At 54.5% G+C, this 26,143-nt stretch overlaps 1 protein-coding gene across 3 annotated transcripts in view; it reads right to left on the bottom strand.

The window, feature by feature from the left end:
- PAX7 (paired box 7) overlaps window positions 1-26,143 on the bottom strand; it is a 95,245-nt gene that overhangs the window by 28,637 nt on the left and 40,465 nt on the right. For 2 of the 3 annotated variants that reach the window (XM_016128250.2, XM_016128251.2), the window contains exons 5-7: window positions 13,998-14,197; window positions 7,478-7,643; window positions 6,128-6,330 (exon numbers count right to left, since the gene is read on the bottom strand). In XM_016128250.2, the coding sequence (XP_015983736.1) occupies window positions 6,128-6,330; window positions 7,478-7,643; window positions 13,998-14,197 (569 nt within the window). Of the gene's footprint in view, window positions 1-6,127; window positions 6,331-6,733; window positions 6,743-7,477; window positions 7,644-13,997; window positions 14,198-26,143 lie in introns of all 3 variants that reach the window. The other variant, XM_016128252.2, reaches the window with a different exon arrangement.

Here is a 26,143-nt window from a genome sequence, read left to right as displayed (position 1 = left end):
CCTGAGAAGGGAAAGGGGAGGAAGATGGAGATGGAAAAGCCCCAGGGAGGGGAGGAGAAGGAAGGGCTTGGCGGGGCCCAGTGGAGCTCTCGGCTGGGGTTAAAGCCCCGTGTTCCTACAACCCGCTAAGCCGGAGAAATGAATTCTGATCCCTCCAAAACCCAACCTCAGAAAATGTGCGCGAGAAGGGTCTCCTTTCAGGGGAGCAGGAAATCCTCCACACCTCCTCCCGACGCCCCGGTAATGCCAGGATGTCCCCAATCTGCTTTGAGGAACGGAGAGATTAAGAATAATAAAAAAATTGCAATAAAATACGTGTGAAGGAGGGGGTAATTGTGGACAAACGCAGCATTCAAATTCATTTTTCGGCTCTTTTACACACCATTTCAATCTTATTTTCTGCTTGTTAATGAGATCTTGTTGCCTGGGCTAGGCAAAACCTTCCAATATCAGGACGTAATTGCACATAATTTTCTCTCCTACCAGTGATTTGCATCAGTTTTTAAAAAATTCTGGGCTATTTAACACCCCACGATCCCCCTCCCCGTCTTTCTGCCTACAAATCTCTTACTCCCTCCTCCTTCCTCGTCCCTAGTCCAGCAAGACTCATTTTAAATGCTTATTATAAACGCAGTGTCGCCAATAAAGGGGGGGGGGGACACAAAGAGGAAATGAGAGGAGAAAGAAGCAAAGGAATTTTCAGTGCCTGCCCCACGAGGGCACAGCTCAGCTCCCTAGAAAGAGTGGACTTGATCTTATCCTGCTGAGGGTCACCGGAAGGAGCAGTGCAGGGGTCACGCAGATCCGCCTTGGCATCCTGTCTCTGCCACTCATCTGCTCTGTGGCCTTCGGCCAGTTACTTAACCTCTCTGAGCCTGTTTCCTCACATGCAGAGCTTCTATGGGGCTTGAATGACTTCACGGAGGCAAAGTGCTTGCATGGGATCTGGCACCCCATAGGTGATTAGCCGATGGAGCATCTCGCCTTGCTGGATTAGCTCCCCTGGAGGCCTCGAATGATGCCAGGTGGGCGTCGGTGGGAATCTGCTGTTGAGAAACATTCAGGAGACCCCGTTCATCAGGAAATCGAAATAAAGCCTTGAGCCTTATTCCTCCTGGCCTCAGAAGGAGGGGAAGCTCTGAACCTGCCTAGGCCCCCGAGGCTGCAAACCTCAGCTTCCCCGTGGGGACCACAGGCCCAACCTCTCTCGGAGGATGCAACAGGGTAACAGAGTGGGCTCTGGAGCCAGACCATTCGCATCCTAGCTCTGCCGCTTTCCAGAACCTACTAGGAGCCTGGCATACGGTAGGGGCTTCATACATATCTGTTGGATGGATGGATGGCCCTGGGCAAGTCAGTTTCCTCATCTGTAAAATGAAGGTCGCAAGATAACTGCGAAGATTCAACGAGGGAAAGCCCTTCGCTGCTTCCACGGCCGGCCCACCACACCTGTGTACTCCCTGTTGGCTGCCACTGTCGTCATGACGGCACAGGAGGAAAAGGAGAAAAGGAAATCAAGGACGAAAAGGCTCGGTTTACTGTGATCGCGGCCAGGTGATTAACGGTGCACACAGAGAACATTTCTCATTAGTTCAGTGTGGGGGGAAATGGTAAATATGTAAATCCTTTTTACGGGTTCCTTCGTCTTAAGCTCCAGAGAGGAGCGAAGAGGATGACGGATGTGGGACATTACGAAGGAGCCAAACGAGTGGGAGCGGCAAGACAGAAGCACCCCCTTCCTCGGAGGCGGCGGCGAGAGCCCTGGGCCGGGGGCCGGGGCCCTGAGTGCCAGCGCCAGCTCGGCTGCGAAGTGACGCGGGATACTGTGATCTGGGGGCAATTTTCTCCCCTTCTCTGGGCCTCAGTTTCCACTTCCACTTCCAACTCTGCTAGAGTCTGCATCTTAAACAGTGTGGGGAGAAAGACGCTTCAGCTAAGGGCTGCCCCCTGGGGACACGCCTGCCCAGGTCCTGAAGAAGCCCTCGGCACCCTGCCTGTGGCCTCCAGCCCCAATGACCCTTGAAATGGCAGAGTTTTGCTCCTGGTTCTTTGCCTGGGAGCTTGGACTGGTACGTGCTGCAGCTGTGAACGATTTCCTGACGTCCGCCTCCCGGTCACACTGGGCACTGTCGAGAGAGGGCTGTGCCCCGCTGCCATCAGGCTAAGACACCTAAGGACAAGCAGGTTTCCTCTTCCATCGGATTATGAGCTCCTGAGGACAGGAGCTGGTCCCCCCTCTCAGACCGGCAGCTCCTCGGGGCAAGGGCTGTGTCTCCCTGTCAGACTGGGGGATCCCTAAAGACAGGTCTGGGCGTCTCCTTTCTACCTCTGCCCTCTACCCCTCAAAGGGTGCCCTGCCTCCCTCCTGCCTGTGATTCCTAGACAAGGACTGCTATGAAGCAACCAGTCGGCAGGCATCAGATTACTCAGAGTGGGGCAGGTTACAAAAGCTTCCTTTTGTCCTAAGCTGCCCAGAGCTGTTTTCCAAGTACCTGGAGCAAAGAGGAGAGCGTGGGCTGGGGTTTCTTCAAGTCCCAGGCCCCGATGAGTCATCAGAAAGAGGTCTCCTCGAACCTTTTCTGAAGGACCCGTGCACACAGCTGGGGACATCCATGTGTGTGCCGAGTGCTGAATGCCTGACCCTATAAACCAGGCTTTGCAAGCAGGTTAGGGCTGGGCTGCGAGGGAACCAAGCCTCATGGTTACTCAAACCTCTAGGGTGGCTTCTACCCTGTTTTACTCAGCTCTGCCCATTGGTCCCTAACCTGTGGTCCTGGCCTCAGTCTTCTCATCCATATCATGAGTTAAATAAATTTTCCCCTCCACTAAGCTGAAGGGACCAGCTTCCCGAGATGGCTTCTTCTTGCAGCCAGCCAAGCTCCATGAAGGAGACCAAGTGGGGGCGTTTCTGAGGCAGGAGGGCGGCATGCGTAGTTAAGAGCTCAGGCTCTAGAGACGAGGGTTGTTGAATCCTGGCTCTGCCCCGTAAATAGGTTAGCATATAAGATGCGCTCAGAACAGTGTCTGAAATCAGAGGGCCTCAGAAAGTTTTGCTGTCCTTGTCAACGTCGGTATGAAACGCATTGTACGATGCACTGTTCTGTGATGTTTGTCGTCTCTCTGCCCTGGGACGCCGCCAGCCCCGTGGACAGGAGTCTTCATCCCTGTGCTCGCTGGCAGAGCGGAGCTGGCACACAGCAGGCACTGCGTGACTATTTGTTATCTTAGAGTCAGGGGTCACGTGCAGGGCTGAGATGACTCCATGGCTTTTTGGTGAAATTCTACTGGGCAGTTTCTCCATGGGGTCCCCGAGGCTCACAGCACCCGCTTCTCGAGCTGGGTCTGAGACAGAGACGGGATCACTCCCCAGGAGGGGCTGTGTTTTCCCCAGACAGCTGCAAGCTGGCCAGTGTAACGAGCAGGTGCTCAGGAGAGCCCTAACTTCATCCCCTGACGTAATCCCCTTGGGCTTTTGGAAAAACAAGAGTCAAGGCTATCTGGGCGACGATGGCAGGGAGCTGCAATTCTGGGTGAAGGGAATATGTGCCGGCCCCACAGACCCGGCGGAAGCCCCATCCCAGACAGGGCCCATCCTCTCCTTCCTGCCCAGGTAAGCTAGGAAAAGCCCCTCCTGTTGGGGAAACAGGGCATGGGGAGTGGTTCTGTCTTGGTGGAGGGCTCTTATCCCTCTCCAGACCACAGAGAGATGGGCTCAAGATGTCCAGCGAGGCTTCTAAGACGGAGGAAGGAGTACGCTGGGTGTCAGAGCTCAGAAACGTACAAGACCCAAAGCCCCCCTCGCCGCCCTCTTCCTCCAGGAAGTGTTTGGAGCTTAACCCCGGAGGGTCACACACACAGAAGCACACACCCTGCCCTCGCGTCCACCCTGCACACAGTCCCCCCTCCCCCACCCCCAGCAGCTGTTCACCTCCTGGTCCCCTCTGCCCTTGTCAGACCCTCCATCTGTCTTCACACCTTTGGTGGGAACCTGTGGGTAAGACTCCGAGGTTCGCTCAATCCATCACTGCCTCCCAGCCTCCCAGCCCTGAGGAATGGGGAGGAAGCTGCCGAGGGTCTCTGGGAGGAGGGGCGAGGGTCCGACTCAGGCACAGAGAAGGCTGGGCTGAATCTGGCCACTCACGTTAGTGGGTCAGTTTCTCTTCCTCTTCGCGCCCTCCCTGAGGTTCATTTCTGGGCCCAGACAGTGCATGGAACATCTTCACTCTGCAATCCCCTCGCCGAACCACAACCCAGAAGCCAGGGACCCCTGATTTGCTAGTTTCCCCTCTGCCCTGGGACAAAAGTATTGTTTTGGGAACAAACTTCAGCCCACATCAAGACAGGCGGGCTGGGAACAGCAGTGGTCAGGGAGCCAGGTGTCCTGGACTCAGTCATGGTGTCCTGGGTGGGCCCTCTGTCTATAAAATGAGGTGTCCAGCCTGTACAACCTCAGTGTCCTTCAGATTGCCAAGGGGGGCTCCTCCATCTGGTTTTGTACCATAAAGCCAGACCTGGACCACATTCTTGGGCATGGACGCCCAAGGTCTCCAAGGCCATCCTCATTTAGCTGGCTCTGGAATCCTGTCATGTCCATCTCTTGCCTCTGGAAGGTTAGCTTTGCCTGTCAGTCCTCAGCACTAATGAGACAGAGGTCATGGCCTTGAACCCCAAAGCAGCTCCGTTGGGTTCCAGTGCAACAGCATTCTAGTCTGCAGGCTGCCTCGAGGAGACTTGCCATATCCCAGTTAGGGATTCAGCATTCGGCTGCTCATGGTTACCGAGCACGCAACTCCACAGGGGCATGGGCGAAGGGCTTCCCCTAGATCATCTATCTCATTCAGCCCTCAACGACCCTGTGAAGTAAGTGCGAGTATCACGCTATTTCATGAATGAGAAAAATCAAGGTATAGAGAGGGGAGGGAACTTACTTGCAGGTAAATGATGGGACTGTAATGCAATTAGCCCTCAACTACACCTATTCATAGAGGCAAGCAGGAATGCACTCGGAACGTGCAGAAAACTAACATTCTTGGAAATGTTTTAGACCAAGGGGCTTTTTCTGTAAGGGCCAAAGAGCAAATATTTTAGGCTTTGTGGGGCCCTATGGTCTCTTTTGAAACTTCTCAACTCTGCTGTTCAGCACAAAAGCAGCAATAAATCCGTAAATGAATGGGCGTGGCTGTGTGCCAATAAAACTTCTATTTACAAAAACAGGTAGCTGGGTGGAGGTGACCAGGAGATGCAGCTGACCTCCTCTTTGGCCCCCTTTTTTTGTTTTAGGTAATAGGTCCTATGCTAATTATATTGTCTTGGCCACGGGGATGCCTACAAAAATGAACTCGCCCATTCCTCAAACTCACCAGGAATTCCAGCATCATCCAGTCCTGTTTGTCAAACATTGTCTCCTTAGCATTGTCCTTCCAACTGCATCTAAAGTAGGTCTCAGGACTCCTAACAGCACCACCAGACAATAAGTGACTTAACCGGCAACCAATCAGAGATCCAAGACCCCACGGGACTAGAGTTTCCAGTCTAGATCTTCAGATACAAGTCTCTCCACCCATGAGATGTGGTCTCGCCTTTCACTGATCGGTCACTCCTGGTGAAAGGCGGGACACGGAGCACGGGACAGAATCCAGGAAGGACTCCTGGTTTTGGAACAAAGCCCGACCACAGTCAGCATCCCACAGGAAACGGTGCAAGGCTCCCACCAGTGCGCTGTCTGAAAATGCCCGACTTTCACGGCCTGAACAGCCACGAGGCGGGCGGTGGACCAGTTTCATAAAGCTCTGGGTGGCTGAGGGACCAGAAACAAGTCTGTAACACAATATCCGTGTGTTTCTAGGTGGTAAGAAGTACAGAAAGCTATCATGGGAAGCCCTTCTCTGCATCTACCCACTGGGTCACCCCAGTCTGCAGCTCGAGAAGACAGACCCAGGGTGGAGGGTCACAGAATACTGACAAGTGAAGGCGTCTCAACTCAAGGTCCTTGACGACCCACAGTTTTGTGGAGACCAGTGAGTTCTTTCCCCAGGGGGAGCCAGCCTGCGTCACCTACAGCCCCCCGGCCGGCTGGGCGGTGGGCATCTGGCAATGGGGCCCCGGGCAGAGGGGCGAGGCCGCCTACCTGAGGAGACAGACCGTTGCTGACAGGGTTCATGTGGCTGGACGGTGCCGCTGGGTTCATGAAGCTGTCCGAGTAGCTGGAGAAGCTGTGGCGCGCCCCGTAGGCAGAGCTGGTGTCGGCGGCTGCGGCAGCCGCGGCCAGGCCCCCCTGGTGCATGGTGGACGGCGGGAGGGGCTGGGGCCGGTGCACAGTGCTGCCCCCATCTGCGGAGAGGCGCAGGAGAGAGCTGAGCAAGCGGCCTCTCCTCGGAGGGTGGGCCTCCCGGGGCGGGGAAGGAGCCTCCTGTCTGATGAGCCTCCTTCTCCCAGTCCTCGTCCAGTGGAGGGGAGGGACCCCCTCCTCTTGAGACTTGGGATGGGACGATCTGGCTTCTGGGCAGGGCACTAGGGACCGGCCAAGTCCTGACCAACAGCCAACCAACATGCCAGGCAACTTTAGGCAACTGCAGGCTGGCTCTGTTACTCAGTGCTTGGCACACAGTAGGTGCTCAATAAGTGTTACCTGGACTGAAAGTCAGACCTCAGTGCGGACTCCATTAACCTACCCAGGCCAGTCCTGATAGCGTTTTGCGAACACCAACCAGTTCCCGGGTGCTTTTGCAACCACCATCTAAGGCTATGAAGCGAGAACATGGTTCCCATTTTATAGATAAAGAAACCAAGGCTCAGAGGGTTGGGGCACTTGTGTGAGGTGAGGAGACCAGCACTGGTGGGGCCTGGCTGTTCAGCTGCTATTCCGCTCTGTCAGGACCCCTCACGCAGCTTTCCGGGGGAAGGGACCGTCATCCTTGGCAATGGTTCAATTTCTCATCAAGAACTCCTGGGAGAGTCCCCTGCCTCTCTCCTCAGTCCCCAGAGCTCCAGCCTGCCAGCCCTTTAAAAGAAGGTGGCTGGGGCTTCAGGAGGCAAATGTCCTGACCTGTGCTGGGAGTCGGGGTGGGAGGAGGAAGGGGAGGGCTGAATCCGGGACTGGACCCAGCGAGGGCAGGGAGGAACGCTTCCCCCACTCCAAGGGTCACCATCTCTTCTGCGTCTTAATAAGACTCCAGGAGGTGCATGTGACCTTGCAGTTTGAGAAGCTCTATTCTAAACGTGGGCATCGTGGGCATTGCGTGGAGGCAACCTTATTAATCCCCACCTGGATGCTCTGTGACCTGTTGTCAGAGCCAAGAAGCTCAAGGGCAGGACCTCACCTTTCTTGTCTTAGTAATCTGTCCAAACGAAGGTAAACGAATGGTCATAAACATACAACCCTTATTATTCCTACTCTGTTAAGAAAGAGAGAAACGACCGGGGCGAGGGAAAAGGGACAGAGGGTACAGCCGAGATGCAGGAGGGGGCCCGGGCTCACCTTGGGAGATGGTGGTGCTGGGGTAGGTGGAGTCCGGCAGCTGGTACGGGGGCAGCGTGGGCATGCCAGTGGGCGGGAAGCCCCCCGGGAGGAGGTGGTTGAATGCCGCCAGCTGGTTGGCTCCCGCTTGCTTACGCCAGCGAGCACGGCGGTTACTGAACCAGACCTGGGGGAATCGAGAGTGGAGAACGGAGGTCTCAGCCTGGCTCCGGGCGGAGAGCTGAGACTCAGCGAGAACCGTCCCCCTCCCCCCACCGGCCACCACCCTCCACCCAGCCAGCACCCCCCCCCCCAGAGGACATCCCCACTTTGGCGCGGCTTGGGACAGTGTGCAGAATGCTTTCATCGACATGGTTCCATTCCGTCCTCGCGAGCACCCCCTGGCAGCGTTATTATCATTATCCCCATTTTACAGACACACACACTAGGACCCAGGGAGAGTGGGTGACGTGCCCACATTACAGGCTGTGTGACTCTTGGCCCAGGGCTCTTTCCGCTGCAGCTCTTCCTGCCCCAAGGGATGTCAACAGGTGACTGTCCTTGTTCTGAGACACGCTGGCTCCCTACCTCCTCCAGGAAGCCTCCAAGGAAGGAAGCCACACACCTGGAAGCCAACTGAATTAACCCCCCTGCCAGACCCGGATGTGACAGCCCGTTCTCTGCCTGGAGCCTGAGGCCCCACTTGGCTCGCCCAGCACAGGGCCCCTCGACCGGGAAGGCCCGCCTCTGTTAAGCGTCAGCGGAGAAGTAACATCTTTGAGTCTCCCCTTCCTCCAAGCCCTGCGATGACGCTTCACCTGTCTGTCCATACGGATGCCCACGAAACATGTCATAGAAGGGGAAACTGAGGCTCACAGAGGTCAAATAATTTGCCCAAGGCACACGGCTAGTCTGCAACGGATCTAAGGTTCAAGCTTAAATCATCAGTCTGACTTTCTAGAGTCCGGATTTGCGACGAGTTCGAGGGCGGGCCCGAGAAAGAGGAGGACGACTGTGTGAAACCGGAGCTGTTCTGAGGGGTCTCCTTTCCACGTCTGGGCTTTGCTTACGCTGTTCCCTGTAGCCGGAACACTGTTCCCGCAGCCGGCTACTTGGCCTGCAGACTCAGCCGAAACGCCTCCTCCTGCTCTGATTCCCTAATCACTGGCTGGAAGCGAGTGCAGGCAGCTCTCTGTCTTTGCCTCACGCGAGCACGTCTATTTACTTGATTCTTGGTGGTGCGTCTCTTCACGCCCTCCTCGGGCTCCTTCCCTGTGGGCAGAAGCCCTGCTCACTGCTCCATGGGGGCTCACCCAATACTTGCTGACTGGACGAATAAATGAATGAGTAAATGAGTGAATGAACGAGCAAGGGAAGGTAGACATGGCTCTGGGGTGTCTTTGCCAGGGCTGGGGCCGCAAGGCTCACTTGGGACCCCTTCGCGGTAGGGCGAAGACCCCGACTTTGCCCAGCATGGGATCATTTAAGACCCCCACATCTCTAGGTCTTATCTGCTGACGTGCGGGAGGGGGTCTTGGCTGAGCAGAGGGGTGGGCATGTGCCTGTCTTTTCTCCCAGGGGAGAAATGGTGTTGCGCTCCCCAAGCTGGGTGAACCAAGCAGCCGGCTCTGGCCTGTTTCAGATTCACAGGAAGCGGGGGTCCGAATCAGGAGGCCTCTGAACTGTGGGGAAGGGGCAGTGTCCCCTGCTCCCTGCTTCGGGGGGGAGTGTGGGGGACGGTTTTGTTTTAATCCAGTGTTTCCCGAAGGGTGGGACTCCTGTCGCTCCCAGTTGAGGAGATGACCCAGATGGCAAGTGACATGGACATTAAATAATAACCCCTAAGCGCCTCACTCCTCCTGGTGAGAAGGAGGAGGTCTAGGTCTGGCGCTACTGCACCATCCTTCCTGCCTTCCTAACACGAGCTCATCTCCCTCTGACACACAGGGAGCTGTCTTTGCAGGCGACCTTTCCCTGCAGGACTCTTTCCGCGTTCTTTTGTTTTCCTTGTGCGCGGGGGCCTCCCGTTGCCTTCCTTTGTGAGACTGAGATCCACTTTTACTTTAAAGTATCTTGATTTTATTTAAAAAAAAAGGTAAACAATATGGATAATGTGCGAATGTGGCAAAGATCTTGACGATGGTCAGAGCATCACTTAAATGTGTTCTAGTTTGTTACGCGGCAGCTTTTCCTCAGGGTCGGGCCGTCTGTCCCTCAAACGAAGATTATGAAATAAAGTTGGAGGCATCTTCCCTCCTGTGCTTCCTTTCCCTTCTTTCTTTCCCCTTCTCACCTTCCTTCCTTCCCTCCTTCTCACCTCAAACCTCTACTGGGACTCTGCTGTGCCACTAGAAGGGAGAGACAAATAGGACACCGCCCTGGCCCTCAAACTGCCCTCTGCCTGGACACACGACAGACATGTCCGAGAAGAGTTGCTTTCCAGTGACAGAGTGGCATGCAAAGTGCTCTAAGGAGGTCTGAGGAGAGGTTTCCTACTTCACCTCTCAGAATCCGGGGGGCCTTCCTGGAGGTGATGACATGCCCTTGACTGTCCATTCTCTCACCTCTCCTCTTTTGTTGTTCCTCCAGGGCTGCTGCCTCCCCTTCCCCGCTCCGCCCCGCCCCAACAGGCACTTCCTTCCTCACAAAGCATAACATGATGGTAAGTTAAAATCGGAGATCCTGGAGCCCGACTGCCCGAGTTCGAATCCTGCCTCTGACTCCTGGCTAAGATGAGTAAATTCTGTTGTCCCTCTGTGCCTCAGTTTCTTCACAACATGTGGCTAATAATAGTACCCGGCTCCCAGGCAGCTCTGGACTTCAAATGAGTTAACAACAGGCAAAGTGCTTAGAATAGCGTTTACAACTATTATTCCACTACAAACTCTGACGGCTGAGCTGGGCTGAGCTGGGAGGGTTCTTAGCCAGCAATGAAAAAATGGGGAAATGGGAGCTCTGGGAGGGACAGTGGCATCCCCAGCACCCCGCCCAGAATCCCCGGTCAGGGCAGAGTCCTTTGAAAGCTGAATTTTATTATTTGCCTTTGATCCTTCCCTCCACACCTAGCAGGGCAGACACCATAGGAAGTATTTGTTTACTGAGTTGAATATTTCCTCTGGCCCTTCTTCAAGGGAGCGCAGAGGAAAAGAACATGACGGACAGATGGACTTGGGTACAAGTCCCAGCACAGCTGCTTACTGACTGTGTCTTTAGGAAGTTACTTCTCTCGGCGAAATCTCAGATTTCTTACCTATGAAACGGAGAAGAGACTAATAAGACCCACCTACTTTCCTCCTGGGATTACGGCGAGGATGACAATGTCTGTGAAGTGTTGGGCACCGTGCCCGGCATGTAAGAAGGGCACTGTACATGTTCTCTAGTGTGATGAAAAGACTCAGGTTAAGTTGCTACTTAGCAAGTTCCTCTATAGTGCCGCTGACATGGGATTCCGTTCAGGGCAGCTTCTGTTTCTAGAAGAAACATGGGCTCAGGGATCTTGGCTTTGGGACACAATGGATTTGTTTACCTCTGAGGAATCCGTATGCAAGGTCGGGGTCAGCCCCCAGCTATTTAAAACGAAGATTCCTCTAGAGAAAGGTCCCCCCAGGCATGTGTCCCCCTGCCTGACACCCCTTCTCCGGCTCTTCACAGTGGCTTGGGCTTTCTGCAGGCTGAGACAGGGGTGTGTCTCCACCAGACATCAGGGGTGCCATATAACACCCTGCGGGCTTCAAAAGCAAGGCTGGCGGGGAGCCAGAGGGTGGCGACACATTTCAATGACTATAACTTCGTCTGACACGTTTACCTATAGACTTGTTTATTTGAACATCAGCTCCACGAGGGCAAAGATTTCTGTCTGCTGAACCCCCGGTGCCTAGAACAGTGACTGGCACACCGTTGGCACTCAATAAATGAGCGCCAGACGAATGAACCTGGAGTTCCAAGGTGGCCAGAACTGGACCCACCACGAACGGGTGGAGTGTTAGCAATAAAGCCCTGGCTCCCTGTGCGCCGGCCTCTCCCTCCCATTGCGTGCGCGCATCTCCACGTGTCCACGTGATGCCCAGCGCGAGGCAGTCCTATTCCTGCCGTCTTCGTTTTGCAGATGAGGAAACTGAGGGTAGAGGGAGTGAGTGATGGAGCTGAAATTCACACCTAGGCACGCGACTCTGAGACTACCGGGAACCACTCCGCTATCCTGCCCATCTCGCAAGGCCACCGAGGAGGGATGGCATAGGCTTGCAAAGTCCCTGAATTATATACTTAGAACCAGAGGCCAAGAGAGCCCAAAAGGAGAGAGCCGTAAACCCCAGCAGTTCGGCCACACTCCGCGGCGGGTCCCCGATCGACTTGTGCTTTCGTTTGAGCACTTTGGGTAACAGGGCTCTCCCCACTTCACAAGGCAGCCCTGACTGTTGTAAATAAGTAAGGATCCCAGAACTTCGAGGGGCCTTAGAGACCATTTGGTAGGATCCCTTTATTTACATATGGGAAATGAAGTCTCAGGAGAGGAAACTGACCCGTCGAAGGTGAGTGACGCGGCTGATCGGAGGACGGGGACCCATGGGAACCCAGACTCGTGGCTCCTAGTCCTGTGCTCTTGCCCCTGCAGACCTTTATATGGGACTTGGGACATTTCCCTGTTGGCCCCAGTCCCGCCTTCTGAGGCCTCTCAGAGCAGCCCTGTCCTCCAAGTCTCCTGTTCTCCAGGCCAAACGTTTCGCCATTCCTGCCTCCATTGTTTTAGTTAGCCTTTGTTCATTCTTTAAGACAATTGACATTTATCGTTCCTTCCTCCCCAGGGAAAGCTCTCGGACTAAGACCCAGCCCTGCCCTGGGGGAGCCCCGCGTCTGGGGGGGGGGGCAGCATGTGGAGGATGTTTGCCTGGGCTCCGGCTGTTTTCCCTGTTCCCAACTCCTCTCCCTCCTCGGACCTTGAGTGACACCTGTTTCTGGGTCCCCTGGGCCAATAAAAGCGCTGCCCTGACAGCCAGGAAATTTTACAAGGAGCGGTCAGGCTTCAAGGTGGTGGGAAGCAGCCGCGGCCCCCAGACGTGGGAATGAGAAAGCACCCAGGAATGTGCCCAGGAGAACAGCTGCAGGAGGATCAGGGCAGGGGAGGGCGGCCCGGGGCTGGGGCGGGCTCGGGTATCAGCCCCAGAGGAGCGGAGGGAATGAGATGAGCTGCCTGCTGCCGCCTGGCCCCTGCCCCTCGGGGTTTCCCTCAAAGGCAGCCACGGGTCCCCCACTCCAGGAGTGGGGGTGGGGAGGGCGGAGGGAGGTGCACTGGTTTCTGGACTGCTTAAATGCCGCTTTCCTTCTAGAACTTTCCCTATTGCTTTACAATTCCGGGCTCTTCGGTCAGATTTCTCCCAGATGTTAAGAGCCTGGGCTTTGGCGTGCACCTGGAGGGAGCTCCAAGCCCAGCTCGGCTGCCGTTGAGCTCTGTGCCGCGTCATTTCTCTGAGCCTCAGCGTCTATGCCTGTGGCTCGCGGGCGACCGTGCTGACCTGCCGAGGTGGTCTGAGGTTCCCCCGGGTCATGCATGAGAAGCCCCAATCCCCGCGCCTGGCACAAGGTGGGTACCCAACGAAAGCTGGTTCCTCTCACATGGAAGTGCCCCCAGTGAGACGTTTGGGGCGGCCCCTCGGCAGACCTGCCTCCCCCATTCAGGAAGAAGACAGGCCAAGAACGGGTTCCCACAGGAGCTATGTGTCATGATCTTACTCCTCCCCTACCCGGCCCGAGCCCTTCCCAGCCTGGCCCCCAGAGACTCTCTGGACAGTAGGCCTTGGGACCTGATTGCTCAGCCTGAGGGAGTCGGGCGGGGGGGCCGGCCTTGAACCCCAGGCAGGTTCTGCTCTTTCTGCACGCCCCCTTCCCCCAGCCCTGATGATGGTTAGGAACCACACACTCCAGGGTGTGGAGGCGGCGTTCTCAGTCTGCCCAGCCTCCCTCCGATGCTTCCAACTCACCGGAAACACGCCTGCCCAGTCTGCTTGCATGCTTCCCACGATGGGAAGCTCATTACCTGTCTTAGGAAGCTAGGCCTGTTCAGATATTTTCCTCCCGACTACTTCCTCCCCTCATCAGAGAGTGGGAGCGTTAATACCCCCCAAGCCCTCCCTTCCGGCTGAACCGCTGCTTTTCCTTCCTTCCTCCCTCCATACATGTCTCCCTTCCTCTCTCTCCCTTTTCCTTTCTCTCTTTTTCGCTCTTGTCTTCTCCACATCTCCCTCTCTCCCACCAACCCTCCTTCCCTCTTTTTCCTGATGTCCTCGTTGCAGAGGTGAATGCAATCCAACAGGCCTCAGGCCAGCCCCTGGCTTCCCCCAGGCGACCACCGCTGGTCAGTCAGCAAATCAGCATTTGCTGCCCACTCACTCTGCATCTAGTGCCGGCCGCACTACTTGTCTGCGGTCCCCAGGCCACCTGCGGCAGGATCCCCCACTGAACCCCCAGACCCTGGCCTCCCCCGCCTTCTCGGTCCCACAGTCTCTGGGTCATGCCGACAGCGCGAACACCGGAGACGCCTCCGCACCTGGACGCGCGCCTCGGTCAGCTTGGTCCTCTGCGCCAGCTCTTCGCGGGTGTAGATGTCCGGGTAGTGCGTCCTCTCGAAGGCCTTCTCCAGCTCCTCCAGCTGTTCGGCTGTGAACGTGGTCCGGCTTCGGCGCTGCTTGCGCTTCAGGGGGAGGTCCGGTTCCGACTCCACGTCCGAGCCCTCATCCAGCCGGTTCCCTACAGCCAGGCAAGAGGGAGGGAGAGGGCGGGGCCTGGTGAGATGGAGGGGTGCTCCGTGCCCACCTTCAGGCCCCTTCCCGGCACTGAGGATCGGATCCCTCCTGAGCACAAGGAGAAGGATGCTCCCCACAGCACTGTTTATCAGAGGGCAGGGTGAGAAGCAACCCCCATGCCCAGCCCTAGGGGATTGGTTAAATGCTTTATGGTGCAACCATGCTTTTTTAAAAAATCCCCTACAGTTGGACATTTAGGTTATTTCCACTCACACAGAAAGATGTCCATGACATAGGACTCAGGGGGTGGTTTCATGATGACAAATATTTGTCAAAATTCCTAGAACTATATTCTCCAAAAAAGGGCCAATTTTACTGTATATTAACTATATCTCTATAAACCTGACATTAAGAAAAAGGCAAGGTACAAATCGGTGTGCAAAGATCGATCCCATTTTTGGAAAAAGTGTGAACGACATATTACGGAAAACCACAGTCAAAAGATGAACCAATGTTAACCTTCAGGGCGACAAAACTTTTGTTTCCTTCTTTACATGTGTTTATTGTGTAGTATTTCTTAAAGGATGATCGTTGAAACGATGACGCTATTGCATTTTGGGAAAATATTGCAAAAACTAAGGAAAGGAGAAAGGCAGGAAGAACGGAAGCAGAGAAGGAAGAGATGGAGGGAAGAAATGTAACAGTATCCTACCCATTCTTACTCGGTTACCTCAAATGTTGGTTACATAAATATAGGTCTAAGCCCCTCCCACAAGGGACAAGCTCCCCACCCCATCCTTATCCTCTATAACCTAATATAGCCTCTTAGACGTCAAGTGGAAGGGAAGGGAAGGGCATTCCAGGCAGGGGGAAGAGCATGTGTCTGCAGAGTCAACGGGCATGGTGGATCACGTTATCATGGGGCTACAGCCACAGCTGGAAGGTCATCCTGTCTCAGGCAATGCCCTCTGTCCTGGGTCCAACTGCCCTCGATTCTGTTGCCTTGGCCATTGGGCAGTCATCCCTGCCTTTTATTGGTCAGTGCCAGGCTGTCCCTGATCGTGATGCCACACAACAAGGGAACCAAAGGCAAGAGAGACCTCCCTTCACTGCCGCCTGCCTTGTCCTTAGTCAAAGCAGAGCCTGCCCTTTCCCAGCTGCCCCGCCACCCGTCACTGAGAGAGAATCCTGGGCCACCTTCCCCAGCACATCAGAGGCTCAGAGTCAAGGGCGACTAATCACGAGGATTCATTTCCTGAATCTCACTGCATAACCCTAGTTTTCTGATGCTGTCAAGGAGAACGAGCCATTGGGGCCTCAGAAGGAGACATTGGGGCCTGTGGGCAGGAAGCGAGGCCAGACCGCAGACAGGGAACAGGGCACCAGGCTCTGTCCTCCAGTGGGGACTCCTGAGCCCAGACAGGAGCTGAGTGAGATGGGGATCAAGGTTGCCAGGAGCAAAACCTGTGGTAGGTTTTGTGCTCAGAGCTGGGAGGTCAGGCCGAGGAGGAGACACAGCCCTGTCCTGGAAGAAACTCCAGTCTAATTAAGTCTCAGTTTAGTCCAGAGAACTCTCTGTCCAATAGAACTCTCTGTGATGTTGAAAATGTTCTAGATTCAAGTGGTTCGATGTGGTATAATCGGCCCATGTGGCAATGAGCACTTGAAATGTGCCTAGTGCAGTATGTCATTTTTTGGAGGATGCTGTTTGAATTCAAATTTCCATAGCCACATGTGGCTGGTGGCTACTACATAGGACACCGTATCTTTTATACTATCATTCGCCCTTTTAAACAAGAAGAGGGCGGCCTCAAGCTCAGAGCTTTCTACGTGCAATAGTCTCTAGATAAAATTAATAGCATCATTTGTTTGTACGGCTCCCATCCATTTATGGGACACGATACTCATGTCTCATTTATAAGAGCTTCCTTGAAATCAGTTTTTTAAGGTTCTTTTGTATAAAGTAAAATGTTAAGAAAATATTAGAATAGGCCATCCATCCGGCCGTAACCAAGGAAGTGTGAATACAGTTAGCAACCGACTGTGGGGTACATTCAAAGTACTCCTGACTTTGCCTTGCCCAGCCTCAGCGCCCACTTAGGCCCCATATGCACCTGATGCCCTTGCCCTCCGAATTATGCTCAGCTTTCTAGGCTCGTCATGGAGTTCTGAGTCTATTTTTTTTCTCATCTCCCTGTCCCTTCCACCCTTTATTCAGCATGGATCTTAGAACTCTGGGTCCAGAGACAAGCCCAGACCAAAACCAAGACTTGAAAAAGCAAAGCAGAGCCCATAGTTCTCTGTTGTTTGAAAGGATCTGGAATGATCCGCTAGGATGCTGGCAGTTGCCATAACAACCCTCTGGATGCTGAGTGTGGAGGGCATGACTCTGTCCCACTAGCCAGGTATAGTCTGTATATAACCTCAGGCCTCTGAAAAAGATCTCTCGCCTCCTTCCCGGCCCAGACCAGGGGAAGAGGCCCTCCTGGAGCTGTGCCAGCCTCACAATAGGTCTGGGGCGATGGGCTCTTTTCAAATAGGGAAAACAGGGCTCAGAGAGGTTCAGTAACTTGAGGGAGGCCACACAGCCAGGAAGGCCATGCTTATTCCTGGACAGGGATGGAGAAGAAGAAGAGATGGGGAGGGAGTTTGGGGGCCCCCCGGGGCAGCTCTGGTCTAGTTGAGATTCGTGGCCTGGGAGGCCTGACACCTGGACTCTGGGCTCTGTCTCTCCCTCGCTGTGTGTCCTTGGACAAGTCGCTATCCCTCTCTGGACCTCGGTTTTCTCAGCTGTAAAAATGAAGATAATGATACATCCCGGCGTGCCCCACTGGAATGCTTTGAGAATGGAATGAAGAGAAGACCACGGGAGTTATCTGGACCGTGGAAAGGGCACGTGAAGGGTGCTGGTGGCAGCGCCTGATGATGGTGATGACGGAAAAACGATGGGGTGGGGGCTCCAGGGCTAAAGCAGAGTGAGCGAGTGTGGCTCACTCACAAAGAACCCCGATGCCACCACGTTGCCCGCCCTTCAGCTTCCAGTGATCCAGTGACGCCCTCCCCTCCCCCTCTGGAGCCCTGGAGTCTCAGAGTTAAATTAATCGACAGGATTATATGGACTTGGCCACAGAGAGGCCCTGCGCTTGGGGCTGAGTCCTCCATGCAGCGAAAGCCTGGACAGCTGGCACGAGGAGGGGGACCAGCGGGGAGAGTGGACATGGGAGCGCATTCATTACGCAGAGGCCGGGTTTGGCGGGGAGCAGCCTCCGGGCCAGCTGCAGCTCCTGCCCTCTTGCTTTCAAGCAGCTGTGAGATGGGAAGGTCCCAAGGGTGGGAGTGGGGGGTGGGGTGGGACAGAGCTGGTGCTGGTCTGGAAGTAGCCCCAAGAGAGAGGATATGGTGAGGAACCTTTTTCTCTCTCTCTCTCTCTCTCTGGGTTTCTAATTCCTCTTTCTGCTTAGGGACGTGGGGCGTTCCATACAGAGCAAGGAGGAAACCCAGCCCCACCTTGAGGCCCTCCCAGTCTTCTGGGAGGTGGAGGGGGAAACAGCCTCTGTCTTAGGAAGCTCCCAGTCTGATGGAGGAGCTCTCGGCCCTGTTCTGGGAAGTCCCCAGTCTGATGGAGGAAACACTGCTCCCAGATGAACTGGGGCCAGGGCAAGCGTAACACACATGACTTGAAAGAGCCACCGAGCAGCATGAGGGTAGAATGAGGATTGGGAGGGGTGACAGGAGCCGTCTGGTTTGTCAGAGCTCAAGGGTGGAAAGGAAGGAGGTCTGCTCAGGACAGAGTCCAGCCCTGGCGGATGGAGGCGGATAGAACATTGCTGGGGAGCAGCTCTCATCTCTGCCTCTTCCTTCGGCTGCTGACTCAGGAAGCCCCGCTAAGCCAGCAAGACCCCCGCCCCCCCACCATCAGCCCTGCCCACGTGTCAGATGTACCCCGCCACACCACGTGGTTCCCCGTCCAGCTCGCGGCTTCCTTAAATGACCCAGCCTGGCTATCTCACACCTCCGTGCCTTTGAATGGGAGCCGCCTCTGCTTGGGATACCTCCCCAGCCTTCACGGGGTGCACCCTTGCTCATCCAGCAGGACCCAGCTCATAGATGCCACTCCCAGCAAGGCTTCCCAGGGCGGCTTTCAGTCCCATCCTCGGGGCTCTTAAAGCTCATCACATTACACTTGCTCATTTATGGGTCTCTAAGTCCCACTGGACTTGGAGAACCCGGAGTATACCAGGGACTTTGTGGCACACAGCAGGTGCTCAGGAAAGTCTTCTTAGATGAACAGGGCTTAGCGGGACAATCACAAAGTTGCTTTTGAACCCTGACACACTGCAATGGTCATCACCTTAAACTTGTGCACAGCGCTCTACAGTTTACATGTCCTTTTATTGTTCTAATACAGTTTCTCCCAGTAACCCTGGAGGGTTAGGCAGGCAGTAACAGCCCCATCTTACAGGTGTTCAGTGGAGTCCCAGGGCACTAAGCCTGGGAAGAAAACCCCGGACTCAGCTTTGCTACCGTGAGCTCCCAGGGGATGGAGAATTCCATTTCTGATCATGAAAAACCGAGGTGGCTTGTCCTCCACCGCCACCCCGCCCCCAAACCTTCTTTGCTCTCCCTTTTGCCAAAGGAAAAGCCTTGAGAGGAGATAGTCACGATTTTCGGACCCGCGGAAGGGAGTTGACGCATCTCCAACTCGTCCTTCTGGATCAGGGAAGGCCAGCAGAGGCCTTGAGGCGTGGGGTCCTTGTCCCAGACCCCCACCCCTTCAAAGATGCCTTCACACCCGTCCCTGTGCTCCATCCCCGCCGCCTCCCAACCCAGCCTTTATTACAGTTTAACATAGGCCGGCTAGGAGCTGCGGCAGAGAAACGAATCACATAATAGTTGATATGCGTTTTAATCAAGTAATTCGGGCAGAGCCGGGAGCCGGGGAGTGTGGGCCGGTGTCCCTGAATACCAAACAGGCCTGGGCACAGGTCTCAGAAAATGGAAAAGCCATTTACAGCTCAGCTGGGGGCCTGGAGAGCCAGGGCCATGGCGGGCCCTCCCGGCCCCTCCGCTGGAACTGCTCAGCTGTAACCTGCGCATGGCATGTGCATCTAGGTCATGTCTGCGGGAGCTGGCCGCACTCCGGGCTGGGCAACGGGGGATCAGACGCACAGGTGGGGCTCGACCCCAAGTCAAACCTCCCCTCCCATCTACTTCCTCTGCCCAAACTTTTCCGGGGTGCCCATCTCAGCGCCAGCACCCAGGCACCCCTATGGCGGACCCGGCACTCATCCTTAACGCCTCTTGCTTCTCCCTTTGCACCTCACATGCAACCAGCCCAGCACCAAAGGCAGGAGATTCAGAATCCCTTTTAGCTCTGAAGCCGCCCCAATATCCACACGCCTGGCCCTGCCCCGGACTCTGTCCTCTCCATCACTCCCTGGGCTCCAGCAACCGCAGGCCTTTGCGTGGACCGTGCCCTCCGCATGGCACACTTTCCCCAGGCCCCTCGCGACCTGCACTTTGCAGCTGGCCAGGCCAAGCCGATGGGGGTATTTAAAAGCACAGGCACCCGACAGTTTGCCTAGGTTCTGTGTCAAATATGTATATTAGGGATTCCCCGCCACCACGCCCACTTTCCTTGCTTTGCATTCCACCCTGCCCCCTCGAAGTGCAGATCACAGTCAGGTATACTAAATATCTTACTATCTACTGTTCTCAACTCCCCTCCCCCACCGTCCTGGCCATCACTAGAGAGCTAGTAAGCTCCCCGAGCGAGCGAGACTAGGTGTTGCTGTCTTTTTTGTTCACTGCCGAACCCCCAGCGCTGGGCACAAAGTGGACACCCAAATAGTTGTTGAATGAATGAATGAATGAATGAGTAAACGAACGAGTCTATTAAAACACATGAAACAGTGCCAGGGACAAGTGAGCGCTCAGCGAACGTGTGTGTGTTACGAGCCGTTGAGTCAGCTCCAACACCTGGTGCCCCTACGAATGAGTCATGTCCACAATGTCCTGTCCCCATCAGCCCTGCCCGGCTCCTGTACACTCACGCCTGTGGCTTCTTTTATGGAGTCCGTCCATCTCACACTTGGTCTTCCTCGTTTCCTGCTGCCTTCGGTTTTTCCCAGCATTATTGTCTTTTCCAAAAAAACAAAAACCACAAAAAAACAGAAAACAACAACAACAAAAAAACACCCTGCCTTCTCATGATACGTTTAAAGTAGGACAGCTTCGGTGTTGTCATTTTTGTCTCTGGCGATGTTTCATTTCAGGCTTAATTTGCTCTAGAACCCACGTGGCGGCCCGGGGTATCCGCAGAGGTCTCCTCCAACACCGGACTTCAGACAAACCCGTTTTGTCCCCCACCAGCCTTCTTCACTGTCTGGCTTTCGCATCTGTACATAGTAATTACATACATAGAGTCTGAGGGTGTGGATGATCTTGGCCTTGGTCTCTCCTGACACATCTTTACCCTTGGTGGTCTTTCCTGATTCTTCTGTTGCTGCCCTAGTGAGTCTCAGCTTTCTCTTCATTTCTTGGCGTTTCCATCGATCTTTATCCCTTCTGACTCAGCTTGGGATCACCCCTCCAGGAAGCCTTCTTCGAGGGCGCCCTCCGCCACCTGGGTCTGACGTGCCCGCATAGCTGGGACTCAGCAAAACTGGCTGCATTTGATTCGTTTAGGCCCCCTACTTTCTGAGAGGCTGCTCTTGGTGTTGGAGGCACTGGCAACGTGAGGATCTAATAAATTCTGTCCGACTCCAAATCTTACGCCATTTCTCAGTTACTGAAATGAGTCAGCTGGTCCCATTTCATTCTCCCAACCTTAAGAAAGGTGTGAGAGGAGGAAAGTGGGTGGAACCAAATCTTTCCTTCACTGAGAAGTCCCAGTCTAACCCCATCGGGCTGCCTTTTTTTTTTTTTTTTTTTCACTTTGAACCATAGGTAGATAATTTGCATTACAAAATGGGGTGCCTTGATCCTGGCTTCTGTGCTAACAGTGTAATACTGTTCTCAGGCACCAGAGGGCACTCTTTATACATGCCTCCCAGGAAGGGGCAGGTCTAGGAAGAAGGAAGTAGTACTGCTTAAAACGGTACTGTGCAGTTGCACGGCCAGAATTCAGAGCCATGCTTTCTTATAGTAGATCCAGAGCTTTTTCTGCACTGAACTGTGAACCCAAGCACAAGTCATGAATGGAAGAGAAGAGAAGGTTTGTAAAGGCCTGGAACCATCTGCGTCAAGGGCACTCAGGGAACGCTTCCTGGGTACAGAGTTCAAAACTAAGGTTCGCCTGCCCTGAAGGCAAGAGGTAAAAGCTGAAGATGTTGTGAGGACCCTTCCAACTCGGTCTCTTTAACCTGTTGGCATCACATGCAGCAAATGTGGGGTTTTGGCAAGGGGCAGCAGCTGTGGATTGGGGAGCGGAGATAGCAGGGCATTTTGAGCAGGTGCCTTGGAGGCAGGGGCAAGCCCACTAGAAGAGGAGCTCAGCTCACCATCCCCCTTTCCCACTCTTCCTGTGACTTTCGATCTTGAAAACAAGCGGTTTCCCTTCGCTTGCTCGGTGGACTACTGTCAGATGGCAGAGCTCATTGCGTCAGCTCCTGAAAGGGGGCTTGCCACCTGGGTCCTGTCTTATGGAGTGTGGCCCAGGCACTCACGCTGCCTAGGAGAGGTGGGAAGAGAAGCTTGTGGGGTTAGTTGGACCTTGGATTTGTGTGAATTCTGGAACTGCCTCCCACAAGCTATAGATGCTGGATGTGTTTTTTTTTAGCTCCCAAGCCTCATTCTTGTCATTTCTAAGATGGATACAGTAATGGGAATCAAGAAAGAGAAAAGGAAGAGAAGAAAACTGTGTCTGGAAGCCACGGGCACAGGGCACCCAGACTACGTGCCTGACCTAGCCTCTCTCATTCAGACAGAAGCATGGAAGGTGGAAACCTGGCACTCAGGCTCAGTCCCTGACCTGCTGTGTGACCTTGAGCACGTCACTCGTCCTCTTGGACTCTCTGGTACCCCACCCAACCCGCTGGAAATAAGAACTGCCGTCCACCTCCTTCTCAGGATATTAGTGTGGCTGCACACACAGAAACCTCTAGAAATACCAAGTGGTGACTTCGATGGAATTACCACAGCCTGCTCACCGCACCGACTCGGTTACCTCACTCCTCTGGGCTGCAATTTCCTCATCGGTAAAATGAGGGAAATAATTGTGCCCACTTTATAGGGTTGTCATGCATAAAGATTAAATCAGGGGTCCTCAGCCCCCGGGCCACAGACAGGTATCTCTCCAGTCTGTGGCCTGGCAGGAACCGGGCCACGCAGCAGGAGGCAAGCAACGGGTGAGCAAAGCAAGCTTCATCTGCATTTGCGGCCGCCCCCCCAGCGCTAACATCACCACCTCAGATCATCAGGCATTGGATTCTCATAGGAGGACTGGTCCGTGGTGCCAAAAAGGTTGAGGACCACTGGATTAAATGAATTATTGCAAGACGAGGGCTTACAACAGTGCCAAGAACATGGGAGGTACTCAATATGTGTTAGCTATTATTATTATTACTGTTGTTATTGGTGCCTGCATAAATGAGAACTTAATTTGCTTCTTTATCCCCCAGAGGCAAGTACATTTGCCTGGCATAAAACACAAAAGCAAGGAATGAATGAATGAATGAATGAATGCCTATCTGTCTGTCATCCCTTCCTTCCTGTACTAAGTGGAGGCTCTGCACGATCCCAACCACACACCTTAGGTAAGTGTTGCTATTGGCATGCAGATACGCTGGCAGGTGCCGAGGGCCCAGAGAAGGAGACAGGCCTCAGGAAGCTGGGCCGGGGCAGCCCTGGAGTGAGGCCTCGGAACCAGTGAAGGGGAAACTGTAGCAGCTGGGCCCCAGTGGTCAGATGAAGCTGCCCAGCGTGGCGAGGGAAAGGCAGCTCGGCCACCCGTCAGCGCCCCACAAAGCCGCTGTGAATGGACCATATGCCTGAGAAGTCAAGCCTGCCCAAACCCTCCTTCTCCCCTTCCCCGCCCCCTCTCCCCGCTCCTCAGAGCTGCGCCCTGGGAGGAGGGGGGGCTGCAGCCAGTTGGAAAGTTGTCAAAGGAGGCGGGATGGAAAGTGGCCTTGGGACCCCTGGCCCTTGCCTTCCGCTGCCCATCAAAGCTCCCTGTCTCCGGGCTCAGGCCTGAGGAAGGGCTTAAACCTGGGGGTGGCTGTACCCTGAAGGCTGAGCTCTGTGATCACACCGTCTCCTGTAGCAGGACTGGGCAGGAAGGCCACAGGGGAATGAACAAGAATAGCTGTGGATGTATTTTGAGCTTATGAACTCAGGGGCAGAGCGACAGTGAAACCCAAGCAGCTGGCTCCAGAGAGCCCCTCTCAACCATCGATGTGACGCTTGTGAGCCCGGCATTCCCGGTCCTCCTTGCACTGGCCCAAACGTGCCTCTCCCTGTAAGCCACTTCTAGGCCTTTCTATCTGCTGCGGCCTGGGATGACGCCTTCCCATTACTTTCTGTTCTCTCACTTCCCCCGCTCTTCAAACCTGGACTCGGGGCCCCCTGGTCCATGAGGCACTCCAGGGCCACCACACCCAGGCAGCTCTCCTTGACCCTTGGTGGCATTTGCTACCTGTGCCACCCTCCCGGCATTTGGCATCGACTCCTGCTAGAGACGGATGAGTGACTTTTAATGAAGACATGCTGTTTACCTAATATACCTACCCATCTAGGTCGCAAAAGGTTTATTTGAACTTCTTGAGTGCGGGAGCTTGGTTTCCCCCATCGAACCGAGGACACCCCAGAAAAGAGGTGGTACCTTTACAACAACACTGGGAGCTTCCCGAGGATAAAATCCATATTGTTTCTATTACAACTCAGTGTTACCAAGGGCAGGGCGATGGGAAACAGCTCTGTGGTTATTCTAGAATGTTCTCTAATAGGAACAGCATCGTCATCACAGACGCAACGAGGAGAATCCACGCAAGCTCCCACGAAGCTGTAGGCTTTCCCAGGACTCGACACCGATTTCTTTCCCTTGGGAGTCACTTTTATCCATCCGACCTCCACCTACCCCCACCTCCATCTTTCTTTAAGAAGACAGCTCCGAAGCCTAACGTCACGTGGCAGGTCGAGGTGCACAGAGAAGCGTGTACTCGACAGGTGTTTACTAACGGGCGCCCCGCAGACTCACACTGATGGAAGCTACAGCGAGTAACATCCGCCGCGATGGAAACAAGCTGGCCTCTCAGGTCCTGCCCCTTTTAAACGACACCACCATCCTGAAGGCGGCAGAACTGCAGGCTGATCCGACAGCAAAGACAGGGATGCAGGATCATTGGAAAAGCAATGGGCACATTCCAACCACAGGCACGAGCGGCTTGAGTGGAGGCTGGCTTCCCTCCTTAGAAACGAAACGCTTTCCCTGGAAGCGCGCAGAGCAAAGCAGTCCTCCCCTGTGTGGACCAAAGCCAAAGCCAAAGTGCCCCCCAAACTGGCAATGGGCACCCATCACCCCAGCCGGATGACAGGACTATTATCTTGCCCAGAGGGGTGTCCCCAGGGAGCCTAGGGCCTGGCTGGAAAGATTAGGGGGCTCCAGTTTGGAATCCTGAAGTTTGTCTCTGACTTAGTTTTCACTTTGCTGTGTGACCTTTGGCAAGTCTTAACCTCTCTCTGGGCCCCATTTGCCTCATTCCTAAAAACGAGAGGTCCTCTTGGATCTCAGGAACAACCCTGAGAAAGAGGCCTGGGTTGTACCTGATTTACTCATTACTTCACACTGCAGAGCCCAGTTAAACAGTTCCTGGCACACAGTAGGGCTTTCAGTAAATGCCTATTGCTGGATGAAAGAATGACCGATGAATGGGGGGTAGTGAGGAGCTCCAGAGGAGACTGGGATTCTCGGTTGGGGGTGCAGTGCAGGCTACAGAACACCCTGAGGTCATCCGATTCCTGTAGGGGTGGGAAGGATGGATTTTATCACCCTTATACTCTGCCTGGGCCTAAGCCTACTTCCCAGCAGTCAGTCCTCAGGCCCTTCTCTTAGAGGAAGGGAGTGGGGAAGGCCTAATCCTCCTCTTTTCTCCCCTTTCCTTCCCTTCCCTCCCCTCCTCTCCCTTCCCCTCCCCCTGCCTAGTCACAGCCGCTGTGTCTCAGGCTGGTCGCTGGGCAGCCGGAGGCCTTTCATGGTGCATTCTCCCGCTGCCCCCGCCCCACCGTCTCTCCCCAGCAACCCCATCCTGTCGTGCCCCCATCAATCTACTGCAGCCCGGCCTCTGCAGCTGGCCCGGCTGGGCTGTTCCCAGGCAGAGCAGGTCCACAGTGGAAGGTGGTGGAAAAATGTGGACAAATTTCTGATTTGCAACACTCTGGGAAAGAGTTTATTGCCATTGTTTGAGGACGAATGTATAAATAAAGCAAGGCGAAGATTGCAGGGGGAGGCTGATGAAAGGCAGAAAACGAGAAATTTTATGGCCATAAGGAGCGTACTCTAATGGTGATTTTTGAGGCACTGGACCATGGTAGTTACTTAGCCAAATGATCGCTGCGAAGCTGGGCAAGGCCGCTTATTTCTTAATTACTGTTACGTATTATGTCAGGGGGATGCCCAGCCCTGGAAAACTTGGTCCTGAAGCAGACAGTGGCCTGGAGCCAGGTCCCGGAATGCCAGTGGGCCAACAGAAGTGTCATCACCTGCACCCTTCAAGGGCAGGGCCTGCACCCCTTTCCCCCTGCCCGGGCTCCTGCCCCTAGAGAAACCGCCAAGAGGATAAGAAGCCAGAGAAACACTTGAACTTAGGACTATGTCTTCGAAATATTAATTCTCCCACTCAACACACAGTAATAAACATGTGTCAATTCTGAGCTACCTATGACTAATAGAGCGGAGAATGAAATGGACGTGATGTCCAGCTTCAAGAGATATTTGCAAAAAGCAGCTAAGGGC

Source organism: Rousettus aegyptiacus, unplaced genomic scaffold, assembly GCF_014176215.1.
Source record: "Rousettus aegyptiacus isolate mRouAeg1 unplaced genomic scaffold, mRouAeg1.p scaffold_m13_p_1, whole genome shotgun sequence".
NCBI lineage: Eukaryota > Metazoa > Chordata > Mammalia > Chiroptera > Pteropodidae > Rousettus > Rousettus aegyptiacus.
The sequence above is the reverse complement of the archived record's forward strand: the minus strand, read 5'-3'. Positions and strand labels throughout refer to the sequence as shown.